This window comes from Littorina saxatilis, linkage group LG1 (genome assembly GCF_037325665.1).
Source record: "Littorina saxatilis isolate snail1 linkage group LG1, US_GU_Lsax_2.0, whole genome shotgun sequence".
Classification (NCBI taxonomy): Eukaryota; Metazoa; Mollusca; class Gastropoda; order Littorinimorpha; family Littorinidae; genus Littorina; species Littorina saxatilis.
Window position 1 is genome coordinate 82,456,846 of NC_090245.1, and position 16,508 is coordinate 82,473,353.

General features: G+C 42.4%; 1 protein-coding gene across 2 annotated transcripts in view; it reads left to right on the forward strand.

Moving 5' to 3' along the window:
• The window catches only part of LOC138981530 (myogenesis-regulating glycosidase-like), a 124,915-nt gene that overhangs the window by 99,558 nt on the left and 8,849 nt on the right, over positions 1-16,508 (forward strand). For both annotated transcript variants that reach the window (XM_070354480.1, XM_070354488.1), the window contains 3 exons: positions 13,441-13,605; positions 14,368-14,685; positions 15,445-15,507. In XM_070354480.1, coding sequence (XP_070210581.1) covers positions 13,441-13,605; positions 14,368-14,685; positions 15,445-15,507 — 546 coding nt within the window. The remainder of the gene's footprint in view (positions 1-13,440; positions 13,606-14,367; positions 14,686-15,444; positions 15,508-16,508) is intronic.

Below are 16,508 nucleotides of genomic sequence, written 5' to 3' on the forward strand. Positions count from 1 at the left end.
TAAAATCACTGTTTTCCAAACGTTTATGCGATGAAGTTCATTTACCCGGAGACTTTTGCCCGTTTTTATACGTTTTGCGGCGAGGGATGTTGTTCTTTATTTGTCGGTGTTTTTGTGGGATCATGTGAGGATTGTCTGAATCATGTCTGATTCTTCCTCCTCCGAGTGTTAATGGGCTTTCTGTGCGGGTGGTAGCTCGGTCTCAAATGCTTAGTGGTTTATACGTGAATGTCAGAATGGCTTTTCCAAGGAAACCGGTCTAATCCGTACGTCTACTGCCGCTGTCAAAGAACGAACAGCAGATAGCTGAGTCCAAAACTGATTGCATCCCATTCGTCATTCTCTCATTTACACTACAATGAGTAAAAAGAAAAGCTTTCAGAACCGCACAATCGAGTGAGCCTGATGGGTTGAGGGTAAAACTTATGACGGCTTACTAGCGCCAAAACTAAAAATTAGTAATTAACACGTGAACGTTACCGGCACGGTTGGCCTAGTGGTAAGGCGTCCGCCCCGTGATCGGGAGGTCGTGGGTTCGAACCCCGGCCAGGTCATACCTAAGACTTTAAAATTGGCAATCTAGTGGCTGCTCCGCCTGGCGTCTGGCATTATGGGGTTAGTGCTAGGACTGGTTGGTCCGGTGTCAGAATAATGTGACTGGGTGAGACATGAAGCCTGTGCTGCGACTTCTTGTCTTGTGTGTGGCGCACGTTATATGTCAAGGCAGCACCGCCCTGATATGGCCCTGATGTGGTCGGCTGGGCGTTTAGCAAACAAACAAACAAACAAACGTGAAAGTTACTAATTTCCACATACCGGCACGGTTGGCCTAGTGGTAAGGCGTCCGCCCCGTGATCGGGAGGTCGTGGGTTCGAACCCCGGCCGGGTCATACATAAGACTTTAAAATTGGTAATCTAGTGGCTGCTCCGCCTGGCGTCTGGCATTATGGGGTTAGTGCTAGGACTGGTTGGTCAGAATAATGTGACTGGGTGAGACATGAAGCCTGTGCTGCGACTTCTGTCTTGTGTGTGGGGCACGTTAAATGTCAAAGCAGCACCGCCCTGATATGGCCCATCGTGGTCGGCTGGGCGTTAAACAAACAAACAAATACTAATTTTCACGTGTTAAATACTAATTTTCACGCGTTAATGACTAATTTTCAGCTTCCTGACGGCTTACTAGCACCAAAACTAAAAATTACTAATTTTTGCGTGTTAATTACTAATTTTCATGTGCCTCGTGACTGTGGAGGTTCATTGCGCATGCGCGACTGTTACACCGGCCAGAGCAAAATATCCTTCGATTCGATACTTTTCTGGTCCATAGTTCTTTAATCCTATGCAAATTAACAATTGAGCGGATGTGTAGACAACCGTGACATACAGCTGTCTGTCCGATATCTTGTTGAATAACGAATTCTATCGAAAGATATTTGTGAAAGTGTGAGTCTCCGTCGAACAAAGCCGTCTGCTAACGGTCGGACCTTTAGCACACGTCCGGCCATTTTTCCTTTCTCGATTCGAACATTTTTGGATCGATTGTCCAATCACTAATACACTACAGAGCAGATTAACGAGTGTGGTAGTGGAAACAAATATGAGGTACAGCTGTCTTCCCGACAACTTGTCGAATAAGGAATTATAGTGAAAGCTATATGTGAAAGTGTGAGACCCATGGCGATCTTAACAACTTAGTAGAGAACGCTATGGTGAGACCACATTCGATCAAAAGTCCGTCTCGGCTATAAACAGCTTCGAGGGTCGATTATTCTTTTCTAAGATACCCAAAACAACGTTAAGGAAAGCGCTATTGCAGAAAACGGTAAAATGCATCATCATGTCGGATAAACTGCTCGACAAGGCCTTCTATTAAAAGATATTTCAGAAATAGTATGAGAGCGATGTTGCCGGACGTTGTAGTCTCTCAGTGCGGACTCTTAGAGTCCGACTACTGTGACTGCGAACGAGGCCAAAATGAAAATTGGTAATTAACACTGTTAATTACTAATTTTCACGTGAAAATGGTAACCCTATGTTTTGGCACTAGTAAGCCGTCATAAAAACTACTCAAAATGTATTGCATCCCATGCGTCATTCTGTCGCTTGTAGTACACAAACTGAAAAAAGGCATTCACATTCACGTTAAGGAGTAAACCTTATGCGTTGGGGGCAAAAATAATCACCGGCTGTTTGTTCCTGTCCCCTGTCGGCATGATTATTCCCTCGCTTATTTCAGCGTCCATCTGTCCCTGTCAGATTATTTTCCCTAAATTCAGCTGAACTAAGTCATTTATCATGTCTGAATTTGGGCGAATTTAGAGAAGTGACAGCATTGGGGTATTTCAATTATTTCTGAGGTTTTATGTTTTTTCTCTCTCTTAGATATTGCTGTGATTGAATTAAATCATTCCATTCACTGTGCAACCCTTTAGCTCAGATTAAAGTGGCTCTGTCCGTGTCGGCCAGTGTACATTTTTCCCTCGTTAAAACGCTCGTTCATTTGTGCTAGGTACAGGGCTCCATAGTGCGCGTCCCTGCGTCCTATACGCTCTAGAAGCCAAAAACACGTACTAGTAATTTATGGAGGGGGTCCCGGGACGCACTAGACTTTAAAAGAGCGGGTCCTGGGACGCAATAAATTTCCTTTATCGGGCGTACCGTAGATACCTTTAATGTTTTATAAGTACACTGGGACCTTTCAGCTTTTGGACCCTTAGGACCCTCTGAAATTCTGCAGTGGGGGTCCGTGGACCCTCTAAAAGTTGAAAGTGGGGGTCCCGGGACGCACTAGGAGGGACGTCCGTGGGGAGCCCTGAGGTATATCAAGTGATGATGGATGCACAGTCGAGACATTTTCAGTTGTTAGTGGTTTGAATGTCATGCTTTTCTGTGATGATTGGGGCAAAGACATGACGCTACAGCACACAAAAAAGCAACGTTCTGGATGAGTACAGATTCTGAAGCATTATTTCTTTCACTGGTGCATAACAGTAAGAACGGATTTTTTTTTCTCTGTAGTTATTTACTGGTATGTTTAAAGTGTCTCGATTATGATGTAACTTTAGATACGTTTTTCGTTATTCTTTACGATAGGACAGCACACAGATATGAACGACCAAATAAGGCTTGAATGTGGAATTAATTGACCATTCTATTTAAGTATTGACATTGTGATTTTGCTACCTAACTGTAGCTTGTTTACGACGAAGTAGACATAGTTTTTAGTCTGGCTTATTTCCGGAGTGTTTTCTCCCTTTTTCTCTCTCTCTTCTTCGTTCTTCGTGCAGGTACTCTTCTTTCGGAAATCTTTCACTTTTGCAGTGTTTTTTTTAATGAAGTCCTTTCTTTTGGAGGATCGGTCAAGTAGAGACTGTATCATTAGATCATAACGCCACCTGTAAACGTCAGTTTTGAAGTTGTCTTCCACTATGGAAACACATTTACAAAATTTACGGCGTATCAGATACACTCATTTAGAACAGTTATGGTGTATCAGTTTTCCACTGAACACCTGACATAAAATGAACAGTAATTGTGTCTAGGACTAAATGTACGTAGGGTTTTTTCGGGTTGTCTTTGCTTTTACTCTTCCACGGATAACATCACTCTAAAGTTTAGGCAAGTGCGCGTGTGACTGATCATAAGCAATTTTTCGAGAACTCTCCGCTTTCAAAATTGGAAAGGGTCATTGGAAAGCCATAAAAATGCGTAATGCATGCGCAGCATATTGATTCTGTTCTGTCAAATGGCAAAAACTCCAAATGAAGCCAAATTGTTCGGATGGATTCCCGTGTACTTCAGCCCAGGTTTTTAAGCTGAAAAGGGTGTCACATTTTTGCATTTCCATGAGATTTATTTGAACAGAAATTCCTGGGCATGCAAAAAGATTGCGAAAGCTGAGGTCCGCATCACGAAAAAAACATTTTTACGCAAATTGAATGAGAGCATTATGCTTCTTTTCGAGGCAATATTGCCATGACTCACTGTTTTTTTTGACGGTGAATTGGGATCGTGCTTTTTCCTTATGGACAGCATGTTGGGTATATGAATTTAGACGAAAAAGGTAGTTCGGTGTAGATTTCCAAGTGGGGTTCTGGCCGAGTAAAAGAGTTAAGTGTTATCGTTGCTTTGGTAATACTGTTTCGGCAAAGGCAGTGTGTTATTCATGTTGTGCATCGTAGGTTTATGTGTAATCTTTAGTTGTTTAGTAGACGAGTACCAACGGTATATCAAGAAACTGAATCAAATGGAGTCAGTGTGTGTGCTCATAAACGCGTTAGCCATAAACACTAAAACAGGAAAACAAAAATCAGTTACGTACTTATAGACAAACGACAGTTTCAGTTTTCAGTGGCCTCGAATAAAATGTGGGTTTGAAAAGTTGGGAATACAGTTTAAAGGTAGAGCTTGTCTTTGTGTGTGTATGTTTCCCTCGGGTTGGAGCGATCGTATTCAGATGAGCACGAGCTTGACAAGAACGCACTCACTGTTCTCTCTTTCTGTACAGATAAAACAATTAAGTCTGTCAGTCTGAAACTGCGGATGGTGGGGAAAGGGAACCTTTATTGCAATTTCAAACATTTTTTATTTTTTCTTGCACTAAAGGTAATGACCGTTCCTATGGTCTTAAAGCGGCATGGAATATTCTTCCCTGTATAATTTTGAGATAACTAAATATGTTATACCACAAACATCATCTACTTTTTCGTGTCGTATATAATGAACTTGTCAAAACCTAGTAACTGATTGAACGAAATAGTCAAACCAAACATGCAGGTCAAACGCTAGTACCGTCAACTCTATTCGCAGTTTTGACCGAGAAAAATTCAACCGTCTGTCGTAAGGGTAGAGTACGGCGGGAGGGAATGTGGGGACTTTACTTCATTCCCGTCAGGAGAAATGGCAGGGTTAGGGCTGAAGTGGGCTTAATTTGCTTAATTTTGGAGTCCTCTCTTCTCAGACATACGTTAAAAAAAACTATGACGAAGAAGGGGGTGGGAGAAGGGGGGGGGGGTGTTCGACTGGATTGGCAAGGAAGGAGACAGCTAGAAAAACGGGATGGCAGAAATGTCTTATGGTAACATCCGACGTAACGAGTTGTCCAAGATTTACCGTGTTACATCACGCTTGTGGGTATCGATTTTGCCTCTTGCTCACACGAAGTCATCTCCATAACGTGAAGGATGAGGATGATAGAGATGGAACTTTATTTGAGAAGGATAGAGGATTTAGGCTATGTCTTTTCTTACAGCTTGTCCTTACATCGAATTCAGAACTCAGATTAATGGGTAACCAGTAAAATACACAAACAAGAAAAGCTGGAGGCATTCGGAAAGCAACCAGAGACGAGAAAAGAGCAGAACCCTGATCAGATCGTACAGAAACAAAACCAAAAAAACGCTTTACATTGATGTATAACTGAACATTGAACTAGCTCATCCGTTAGAAATCGATATGACTGTGTAATATAGGTATATATGTAAGAGCAGAACGCCAGATTTTGTGCTTCGTGCAATAGTCTAAACACTGCGCATTAAGCTGGGATTTCATGTCATGATCCTCAAAATGGGATTCTAAGTTTGAAAATAGATAAGTTTAAAAGCAGGGCGTGTTCGCTGATATCCGTATCGTGATTTTTATGGCACCTTTTGCCACATCATAGTCTTTGTGATGCCGAATGCATATTCTCTTTTTAATGTTAAAGGCAGCATGATACCTTTCACTCTGGTACTAAAATCTGTATGTCTGTCTGTCTGTCTACCCCCCCCCCCTCTCTCTCTCTCAAAAATAAACACACACACACACACACACACACACACACACAACACGCACACACACACACACACACACACACACACACACACACACACACACACACACACACACACACACACACACACACACAATACTTTGTTTTCAGAATAGTCAGTTTTTCTGTTGTAGAGACTTTTTGTGAAAATCTCGAAGCACTGTTCTTAATCACGTCATACACAGGGTAGAGAGCAAAGACGTCAACTCAAAATTGCAACAACAAGAACAAAAAAAAAACCTTGGTCTTATACATCGATAGCATTGGGATAATTTCTTCCAGCGTCTATTACGACAGTTCTCCGGGGCCAAGCTTTCAGAAAGTTCCAGAAAGCCGCCGTGCTTCATAGAGAACTGCGATTCATTTTCCTTTTGGAACTTGGTGCTCTTTTTGCATGAAGCTATTCATTAAGTCACGGAGAGGAGATGAAAAAGTTCGGAGATAGCCGGCTCGTAACACGTACGTTTCGATCCGCGAGTTGGGTTCTCATTGTTCCGACTGCGCGATCTATAGGTTCTGGGCTGGCATGGGCCATGGTCTTCATTGCTTTTCTTTACTTTGTTTTTCGTTCTGCCTGTTCTTTCTTTCTTTCTTTCTTTTTGTCCGTCTTTCTGCCTTAATGCTCGATTTTCCTTACCTGCCAATCTTTTTCTAACTTCTTTTTTTCTTTTGAAATGTAATCAAGTTTGACTAAATGTTTTAACATAGACTGGGAATCGAGATGACGTCATGGTGTGTGTGTGTGTGTGTGTGTGTGTGTGTGTGTGTGTGTGTGTGTGTGTGTGTGTGTGTGTGTGTGTGTGTGTGTGTGTGTGTGTAGATTGCCGATTTGGCCTTAGCTGGTGGATGACTGTGCCAACGGCATTGCACTTCTACTTAATTAAAGTTGTCATAAAAATCAAACTTTCTCGAACAGATTTACAGATGGTTACATTGTATTCTTCATCAATTCCTTAAATCCAAAAATAAATGAATTTAATATTGACTAAATGTTCTAATATCGCTTCACGCGACTTGTTGTTTTCTCTTGATCTTCGTTGGACTGAGATTTGTTTTTCTTTCTTTCTTTCTTTCTTTGGTGTTTAACGTCGTTTTCAACCACGAAGGTTATATCGCGACGGGGAAAGGGGGGAGATGGGATAGAGCCACTTGTTAATTGTTTCTTGTTCACAAAAGCACTAATCAAAAAATTGCTCCAGGGGCTTGCAACGTAGTACAATATATGACCTTACTGGGAGAATCCAAGTTTCCAGTACAAAGGACTTAACATTTCTTACATACTGCTTGACTAAAATCTTTACAAACATTGACTATATTCTATACAAGAAACACTTAGCAAGGGTAAAAGGAGAAACAGAATCCGTTAGTCGCCTCTTACGACATGCTGGGGAGCATCGGGTAAATTCTTCCCCCTAACCCGCGGGGGGCTCTTTCTCTGATATTATTTCTTGAATTTCTTATCTATCTTCTAGGAGTTCTTCTTCTTCTTCTTCCATTTAACGCCCAGGGTCAACATTCTGACTATTAGTGGCGCATTGAGACTTAATGCCGTGTGAGATGGAATTTATTTTTTTTTACTCCCACGGGTATTTGATGGACATTTTTATCTATGCCTATACAATTTTGCCAGGAAAGACCCTTTTGTCAATCGTGGGATCTTTAACGTGCACACCCCAATGTAGTGTACACGAAGGGACCTCGGTTTTTCGTCTCATCCGAAAGACTAGCACTTGAACCCACCACCTAGGTTAGGAAAGGGGGGAGAAAATTGCGGCCTGACCCAGGCCTGAACACGCAACCTCTCGCTTCCGAGCGCAAGTGCGTTACCACTCGGCCACCGGCATTCCCGAGTTTACTTACACTGTCGCTTTTCGTCTCTGTTCTCTCTTTTCTAACTGTCTCCCTTTGTGGCATTGTCTTCCAGACCTAACGTTTTTTCAATGTTTGTGGCAATCGGCTTTTCTCGCGCTTTACGCTCTTCATGTCTTTGTATTTTTTGAGCCAGTGTTGCGATGTTGTGTAGAAGCCTTCATCAAAGGATGACCGAGTCCGTGGCCGGTTATTTTCATACCGGTTTTTTTTTCTTCCAGAATACTCTTATTTGACGGTCTGGTGAGTTTTTCAGATAAGACTCAGAATGCGAACTGTTTTGCTGTGTGTGTGTGTGTGTGTGTGTGTGTGTGTGTGTGTGTGTGTGTGTGTGTGTGTGTGTCTGTCTGTCTGTCTGTCTGTCTGTGTGTCTGTGTCTGTGTGTGTGTTTAAGACAGAGACAGAGAGACATAAAGGAAGGGGTGAGAGAGGAGGAACAGAGGGATTGAAGAGAAGCAGGAAGAGAGAGAGAAAGAGAGAGAGAGAATGCCTTCAACCTACCTGTATTTTTAATGCAACGATTAAAATGTCACCAACTGCATCCTGAAACGCCGCACTGCACACAGCACGTGCTGCACGCCTATCTCTGTCAGACCGTGCCCTGTTATGAGAACGCGATGTGAGGGAAGGTCAGTGTGTCATTGGCAGAAGGGTGTGAGAGGGTCAGTGACGTTGACAATCGGGTAAATCTCGATCAGCGCTCTTTTATTTCTCCCCTGACCCTCGAGCTCATAAAGACTGACAGAAGGCAAAGCGAGATGCAGGCAAGGAAGGGGTGGATGTTTAGTGAATACATGTGTGTGTGTGTGTGTCAGTGTGTGTGTGTGTGTGTGCGTGCGTGCGTGTGTGTGTGTGTGCGCGCGGGCGTGTGTGTATGTGTGCGTGTGTGTGTGTGCGCGCGGGCGTGTGTGTGTGTGTGAGTGCGTGCGTGCGTGCGTGTCTGCCTGTCTATCTGTGTGCCTGTGTGAGAGAGGGGAAAGGGGGCGGAAAGGGTATCTCCAACATGCCGTATCTCAGTCTGACCAAATTAACATCCTTTGTCCTCATGCCGTAATGCGTTACATTACACACGCGAAGCACATCTCTCTCTCTCTCTCTCTCTCTCTCTCTCTCTCTCTCTCTCTCTCTCTCTCTCTCTCTCTCTCTCTCTCTCTCTCTCTCTCTCTCTCTCTCTCTCTCTCTCTCTCATCCCAATTTTTTTTTAACGAGCAATAATTGAACATTTTCTTATTGGCCTCCTGGCTGCACTGACTACAAGCACGTGTACACAGTATCAGACAGAACCTTTCTGGGCTGCCAGGCCCAACTAGCACTGTACCAGCCAGAAAACTTAGAGGGCTGGGTTTATAATTCACATGCAATTCAGAAATGATGATCCGGCCTTAGGGCATATTTCATATTTGCTCGCTCCCCTTCCCAACGTGTAATTTGGGGCTTACATAACTTGTCTGCACGTGATGGACCCATCATCACTAAATGGGATGTTGGTTCCAGTTGGCTCAACTAAAAAAATATTACGTAACAATGTGATGTCTGGTTTTAAAATGTTTCAAGCCATTAGGCATTACACAATCAGCCGAAATCAACTTAAAGGTCCTTGTCTACATTTTTATACAAAAATCGCCATTTGACCATTAAAATGCAGAGTCTATTATCAACAATTATCAACAATACACCCCCTTTCGATCAGGAAAGAGAAGCCAGTGTAGCCGTTTGACTCCCCGCGGGTTAGGGGGAGTCCCATATTGGTTGGGACGAGAAAGAATTTACCCGATGCTACCCAGCATGTCCTAAGAGGCGACTAACGGTTCTGTTTCTCATTTTACCCTTAAGTGTTTCTTGTATAGAATATAGTCCATGTTTGTAAAGATTTTAGTCAAGCAGTATGTAAGAAATGTTAAGTCCTTTGTACTGGAAACTTGCATTCTCCCAGTAAGGTCATTTTTTGTACTACGTTGCAAGCCCCTGGAGCAATTTTTTGATTAGTGCTTTTGTGAACAAGAAACAATTAACAAGTGGCTCTATCCCATCTCCCCCCTTTCCCCTATCCCATCTCCCCCCTTTCCCCGTCGCGATATAACCTTGAATGGTTGAAAACGACGTTAAACACCAAATAAAGAAAGTAGCCGTTTGAAAATTCATTGTAGTATTCCAGCGTAGTACTCATAGTAGGATATCCTTATTTGGAAAATGCCATGCGCAAAACTCCTCTCAAATCCCGTGCATTTCGTGCGTTTAAAAAAAAGCGTGGACAGCGCTCCAGTGTCAAACTGTTGCTGGACTTGTTTGGGCGTGGCTATAAGCATAGTGACATGAATTTGATTGGTCAGTATTTTTAGGCAAAGCACATGTTCTCATCAAACAGAAAACAAAATATTGGAAGCGTGAGTCACGCTACCCAAAAATTAAATCTTTTTTTACATATATTTTTTTTCTATAACTTTTTTCCCCATGGTTCATTCATCATCTGACATAACTTTTTAGCGAAATCTAACCATAAGATTATTGAAAAAAAGCAAAAATGTAGACGACCACCTTTAAGGAAGGCTTCGACACATTCAAAACGGAGAAGAGTTTGAGAATATACAAGATTTTTCGCACAAAAGCACGTCATTGTCAGCCAGTATCAGTGAAACGGTGATAGTCCCAGCAAGTTGGGCAACTTGATCGTGAAAGGCTTTTCTTGACGTTCACGCAGCGACGCGCACATGGCATATATAGCCTTGAGGCTGATGAAGACTTGCTGACTTGATCGAGTCAATCGTAACTGCCTCACAAGAGCAGCTGTGGATGAAATGTTGTTTCTGTTTGCTGCCAGCTTGTTAAGACCTTCTCCAACGGTGTCGTAAACTCGACAGCTGCGTAAAAAGCTGTATTTTGGGAACTAGACATTTTGCCCTTGTAAAGGCTGTGTGCTTTACAAATACCCTTCGGGGATATATACTAAGGAACATTCTCCCAGTTCTTTTTTCCCCTGGAAATTCAGATGCTTGGTTTGCGAGTTGTTATTGCCATGCTGTTAAAAGTTTGAAAGCTCTGTTTTTACGCAGTTTATGTGAACGCTAGTTTATGAATATAGCTTCATCTTTTTGCCTTTTTTTTTTCTTCTGTTATTGGTAAGTTGGCAGAAAGACTGGATATTTCCCGCGTGCTTGGGTTTGTGCGTGAGTATATGATATTGTGGAGGACCGTCTCACAGCAACACACCAAAGGAAGCAAACCTGGGTATATTTAGGTAATTAGTTCCCCTGTTGTTGTTACGCAACCAATCTTGTAGCTACCCGGACCGCTAGTGATAAAGGAGCACTTCTTAATTGAAACGAGGTCTAAAACAAATACTTCGGACCTAATTTTTTACTTCCTCCAAACACTAGCCGTTGCATTGTTTGCGTACACTTCTTTCAACCACACTCTATTTGCATTAAACGTGTGTTTGTTATTTATTCAGCTGTTGCAAATGTTTTCTCACATCATACGTGTGTGTGTGTGTGTGTGTGTGTGTCTGTGCGTGTGTGTGTGTGTGTAATTGGTATCTGTCTGTCTGCGTGCGTGCGTGCGTGCATGCAGGGCGTGTGTTTCTTGTTTTCCAAGTCGAGAATAGGGTAGCATATGGTTCCAGCGAACTCTGTTAACGCAACCGGAAATTAAGTCTTGACACACATGTATGATAACGTGTGGCCTCCTATTTGCCCACTTGGTTGCCACGAGATAATGGCTTCTGTGTGGTTTATGCGAACTGTGTGTGTGATCACTGCAGTGCCTCCCCTTGCTGTATCGAACATGATCATTTCTGTAGGGCAGTCTAGAATCGTTTGTATCATACATCATTTAGTGCGTTGGTGACCTGAGTGGCAACAGTAATCCTTTGATGAACCCCCGCGGGTTAGGGGGAAGAATTTACCCGATGCTCCCCAGCATGTCGTAAGAGGCGACTAACAGATTCTGTTTCTCTTTTTACCCTTGTTAAGTGTTTCTTGTATAGAATATAGTCAATTTTTGTAAAGATTTTAGTCAAGCAGTATGTACGAAATGTTAAGTCCTTTGTACTGGAAACTTGCATTCTCCCAGTAAGGTAATACATTGTACTACGTTGCAAGCCCCTGGAGCAAATTTTTGATTAGTGCTTTTGTGAACAAGAAACAATTGACAAGTGGCTCTATCCCATCTCCCCCCTTCCCTCCGTCGCGATATAACCTTGAACGGTTGAAAACGACGTAAAAACACCAAATAAAGAAAGAAATCCGTTGATGGAGGGAGGGGGTTCGGGGGCGCGGAATGCGGTTTGAAGGGCAACGGCAAAGACTGCTAATGACTCAAAATACTCATTCATGACCATCCAGTCAGCATGCATACGCTGACACCACAAACAGTAAACCATATCAGCATATATTCAGTCGACACTCTTCTTTGTATATCATGTACTAGATGATTACCCGCTTCGCCGGGTACCGGCTTTGCCGGGAAGAAGTAAAGCCGAATACCAGGCTGCGCCTGGGACCCGGCTTTGCCAGGTGTACGCCGGCTTTGCCGGCGCACGAAGGAAAGGAGATAAACGCGCAAAACACTGGAGACCTTCTAAAAATAGTAACGTGCAGTGACCTTCTAAAAATAGTAACGTAGTAACGGGAATATGGATTGACGCCACACGGAGGAAGGGAGATAATCGCGGCTGAAAACACTGGAGAAGATAAGGAAGAGTTAGTGGTAGTGGATCCCGACAAAAAAACAAAAACAAAAAAAAACAAAAAAATCGGTTCAGCGTGCACAGCGCTGCGCGCTGAAAGCACGTGTTGAAATATCTCATCGATGAGGTTGTGTCCGGGGTGTAGCTGAATACGGTGTCCAAATTTGAAAAAGATCCACCGAGAACTTTGGCCGTGCATCGCGAACAGACAGACAGACAGACAGACAGACAGACAGACACTAGTCGTATACATATATATATATATATGTAGATTGACGAAACCAGGAATCTGTTGCAGGTCGAAAATGTAAAAATTGGGAAAAACAGATTTTGCCAACTTTTATTATCTTCTTCTTCCTTCTTCCTCGTTCGTGGGCTGAAACTCCCACGTACACTCGTGTTTTTTGCACGAGTGGAATTTTACGTGTATAACCGTTTTTTACCCCGCCATTTAGGCAGCCATACGCCGTTTTTCGGAGGAAGCATGCTGGGTATTTTCGTGTTTCTATAACCCACCGAACTCTGACATGGATTACAGGAATTTTTTTCGTGCGCACTTGGTCTTGTGCTTGCGTGTACACATGAGGGTGTTCGGACACCGAGGACTAGAGTCTGCACACAAAGTTGACTGAGAAAAAAATCTCTCGCCGAACGTGGGGACGAACTCACGCTGACAGCGGCCAACTGGATACAAATCCAGCGCGCTACCGACTGAGCTACATCCCCGCCCAACTTTTATTATGAAATCCATGATTATATTCCTTTCTCGTTTTCATTCTTTGCAGAGTCGTCATGAAAATCACTTGCAGCTGCAATATTCAACCACACTGACACATGTTGATGTTTGACATAATTATTGGTGGTAGACGCGCTTTTGTGTCTCCACATCGCTTACCACATTACGTCTTACGTGGAAATTTGAGTGTCTTCTTCTTCTTTGTATGTTTCAGGCGGTGCAGGCCCAGATTACGTGTTACCTGGGAATTTACGTGTCTTCTTTTTTGTATGTTTCAGGCGGTGCAGGCCCAGATTACGTGTTACATGGGAATTTAAGTGTCTTCTTCTTTGTATGTTTCAGGCGGTGCAGGCCCAGGAGAACAAGCGCCGCAAGCGGCGTATTATGAAAATTGCTGTCTATGTGATGTTCGGTATCATCGCCCTGGGGGTCTTCGCCATCTGGCTCTTCCACAAGGACTCCGTCGAGTCTATCCGATTCAACGCTAACTTTGTCTTTACAGTCAAGGTATTGTTGGCACGTCTGTCGTGTGTTAATATGACCTCCCAAAATAATAGCATACAACCTCAGCCTGTCCCAATAGAGACCAATTATTGGACCTAAGAGGGCGTAAAACTCTTAAGGCAGTCAGTCAAGGTAATTATATGAGGGCCGGCGTGATCGAGATGAGATGTTGTAGTAGTTGATTTTACTAGCGAATCAACTCATCTAGTCCCCAATGGACCAAGATCCGTGGGACATGAAGCAGCATCATCGCATCGAGATGTTCTCGAAGGAGAAGGGTGGGGGGGGGGGGGGGTGACCGTGGGAATCATGGGAGTCGGGGCGACCATTACGTGGTGAAGGTGGGTTGAGGATAAATGCGCCTTGCGCAATTGTCTGTGGCTGATCTTGCTATTTAATGGGTCACTGCAGTAACATAAAGTTTCAGAACACCCAGACGTTTTTAGCCTGGTCTTTTTTCTATAGTTTTAAATGTAAAACGGTAAAAAAAAAAAAAAACACACTCAAAAGCATAGGAACTAACTAAGTAATATTAAATGATGATTGAATACTAACACAATCAGACAATCACTTGCAGCATATTCGAAAAAATAAAAGGGAAATCACAGTACCTTGAATACAATTACAGACGCATTAAGTTCACCAACAACACCAAATGGGCGCCTTTGTGATGAGTGATCACAAAACGTTGAAACCACTCAGCACAGCTAGAGTATCGTAACAACCACAGAATTCAAACTCTATGATTAGCTTCTTCCCTTACAGGTGCAGACCTTGGAGATCAAAACAGACGACCAGGAGGGTCTTCTGTACGGAGAGCTAGGGCGCAACATCAAGGCTGCTCCTTTCTCCAGTTGCTGGGACGCAGATGCTAAAGCTTACGAGCCCAACTGTCTGTACTGGAAACATAAGGCCTACTTAAGGGTCTCCCATGATGACAACGTTACAGGGAGCTGTTACACCTTAAGTTGGCAAGGGTTGCAGTCGGGTTTTATTGCGGAGGATTGCTTCTACCTGCAGCAGTACAACTGGTATGGGTACTTGCTACCTGACGAAGAGTTCTGGCCGATTCAAGGAATTCAGGTAGAAAAGGGGTCGAATGTCTGGTTTTGTTGGATTGTGTGTGTTAGAGTGTAAAGAGAGAGGTTTGGGGACAGGTGTGTGGATGTGGGTGTGTGTGTGTGTGTGTGTGTGTGTGTCAGATTGTGTGTATGTGTATGTGTGTGTGTGTGTGTGTGTGTGTGTGCTTGGTTTAATGTTTTGTGGTTTTGGTGTTTATTTTGAAATAAATTTTTTCATTGTGTAATTGTAAATATATTGTATTCCCCTCCCCCTTTTGTGCGCCAATTTAAGGTGGTTCAATTTTCCCTTTCCTTTTACCATGGGTGGATTAATTGCCAACTGTTCTGTGTCTTTATGGTTGTTTCTGAAGCTGTTTGGTACTTCTGTGGAGCGTCTGATACAACTTTTCCCTTTTTCGTTCGTGTTCAAAGCAAAGCAAATTAAATACAGTATTGTTTGTGTCCAATATTATTTAAATTTTAGTGTTTTTCGTGATGCAAAAGTATGATTAAGTTATTGTATCTTATGTTTACCCAAACCCTTGCCATCGTTTATAAATGTGGTACGGAATTCTTCAAATGAAACTTTAAGCAAAGGAAGTGTAAACGTTGCTATCACTATGAGTGATCATTTCTTACAGATGAAATAAAGAAAAACTCTTCCACTTTATCTTGAACTCAGATGTACTAAATACACTATTAAAATGATGAAATCAGGACAACAAACTATTCAGATGTGTAAAACTTATCTATCTTTTGTCATCCGTTTTGTCTTTATTAGGTTGGAAAGCATGGGATAATATATGAGGCGGGAGCTGCTATCGTCCATTTGACAACGATTCAGGTGCACACATTTATCCTGTATCACTAACAGCAGTATAATTCTAGTCAGCTATTAACAGTAGAGTGATCGAAGCATAATAAGAGTTCAGTTCATGTGCATGGTAGTAGTAGATGCATGCTTGATGTATAAGTAGATTACTGCTACAATGAATTCTGTGACGTATGCCACTTTAGTAGTTGCTTGCTTAAAATGTATGCAAAAATCCGCGTAGATTGTACACCGCTGTGTCCTTATCTGTCGCATGTACTACCCTCTCTTCCAAAGTTGTTCCTTTAAATTGAGTGTTTTTCTTTCTTTTTTGTTTTATTTTGTATGTGTAGACATGCATACTTGCTGATCACTATCATCATTAATAATAAATTGCTCTTTATTTATTTGGCCGTTGTAGCTCCATGCAGGCACGATCCTTGCAGGAAACTCTGAATGATATTTTAGTTGTTAAACATGTAATTAAATCAAAATGTACACCAGTCTCAGTAAGGTTTCTAGACTTTAAAGAAGCTAAGCTTATACAGATATTTCCCTAATGACTGTGATCGCGCTATCGATTTTCCCAACGGAATTATTTTTGCGAGTACGAATCTTAAGTGGTCCTCACAGAAACGATTTCTTTCATCAGCCGATCAAAGAAAGTCTGAAACACAGTGATTGCATTAATGTTTTTGTCAAGAAGAAACACTTCAAACGAAAGATTGACCGCTATGTATAATCGCGGTTGCAAATTTCATTTCCAATATGTTGCATATACCCGGACCCATGTGGATTTCAAATTGTACTTAGTATTGGCATTGGTAAGAAATTGTGGCCAAGGACATTGTTTTAGAGAGATGCATTGCTTGGTTGTCCGACCATAACCAATAAACTGGCTATTAACATTTTGTTTGAAGCAATATATGCACTAATTTGTGTGATCATTAAAAGCAATTTGACAAATTCTTCAACGTGGTTTCAAAGGGTGCATATTTGCTTTTAAATTGTGCATGCGTTTCAGGGCTCCCCGG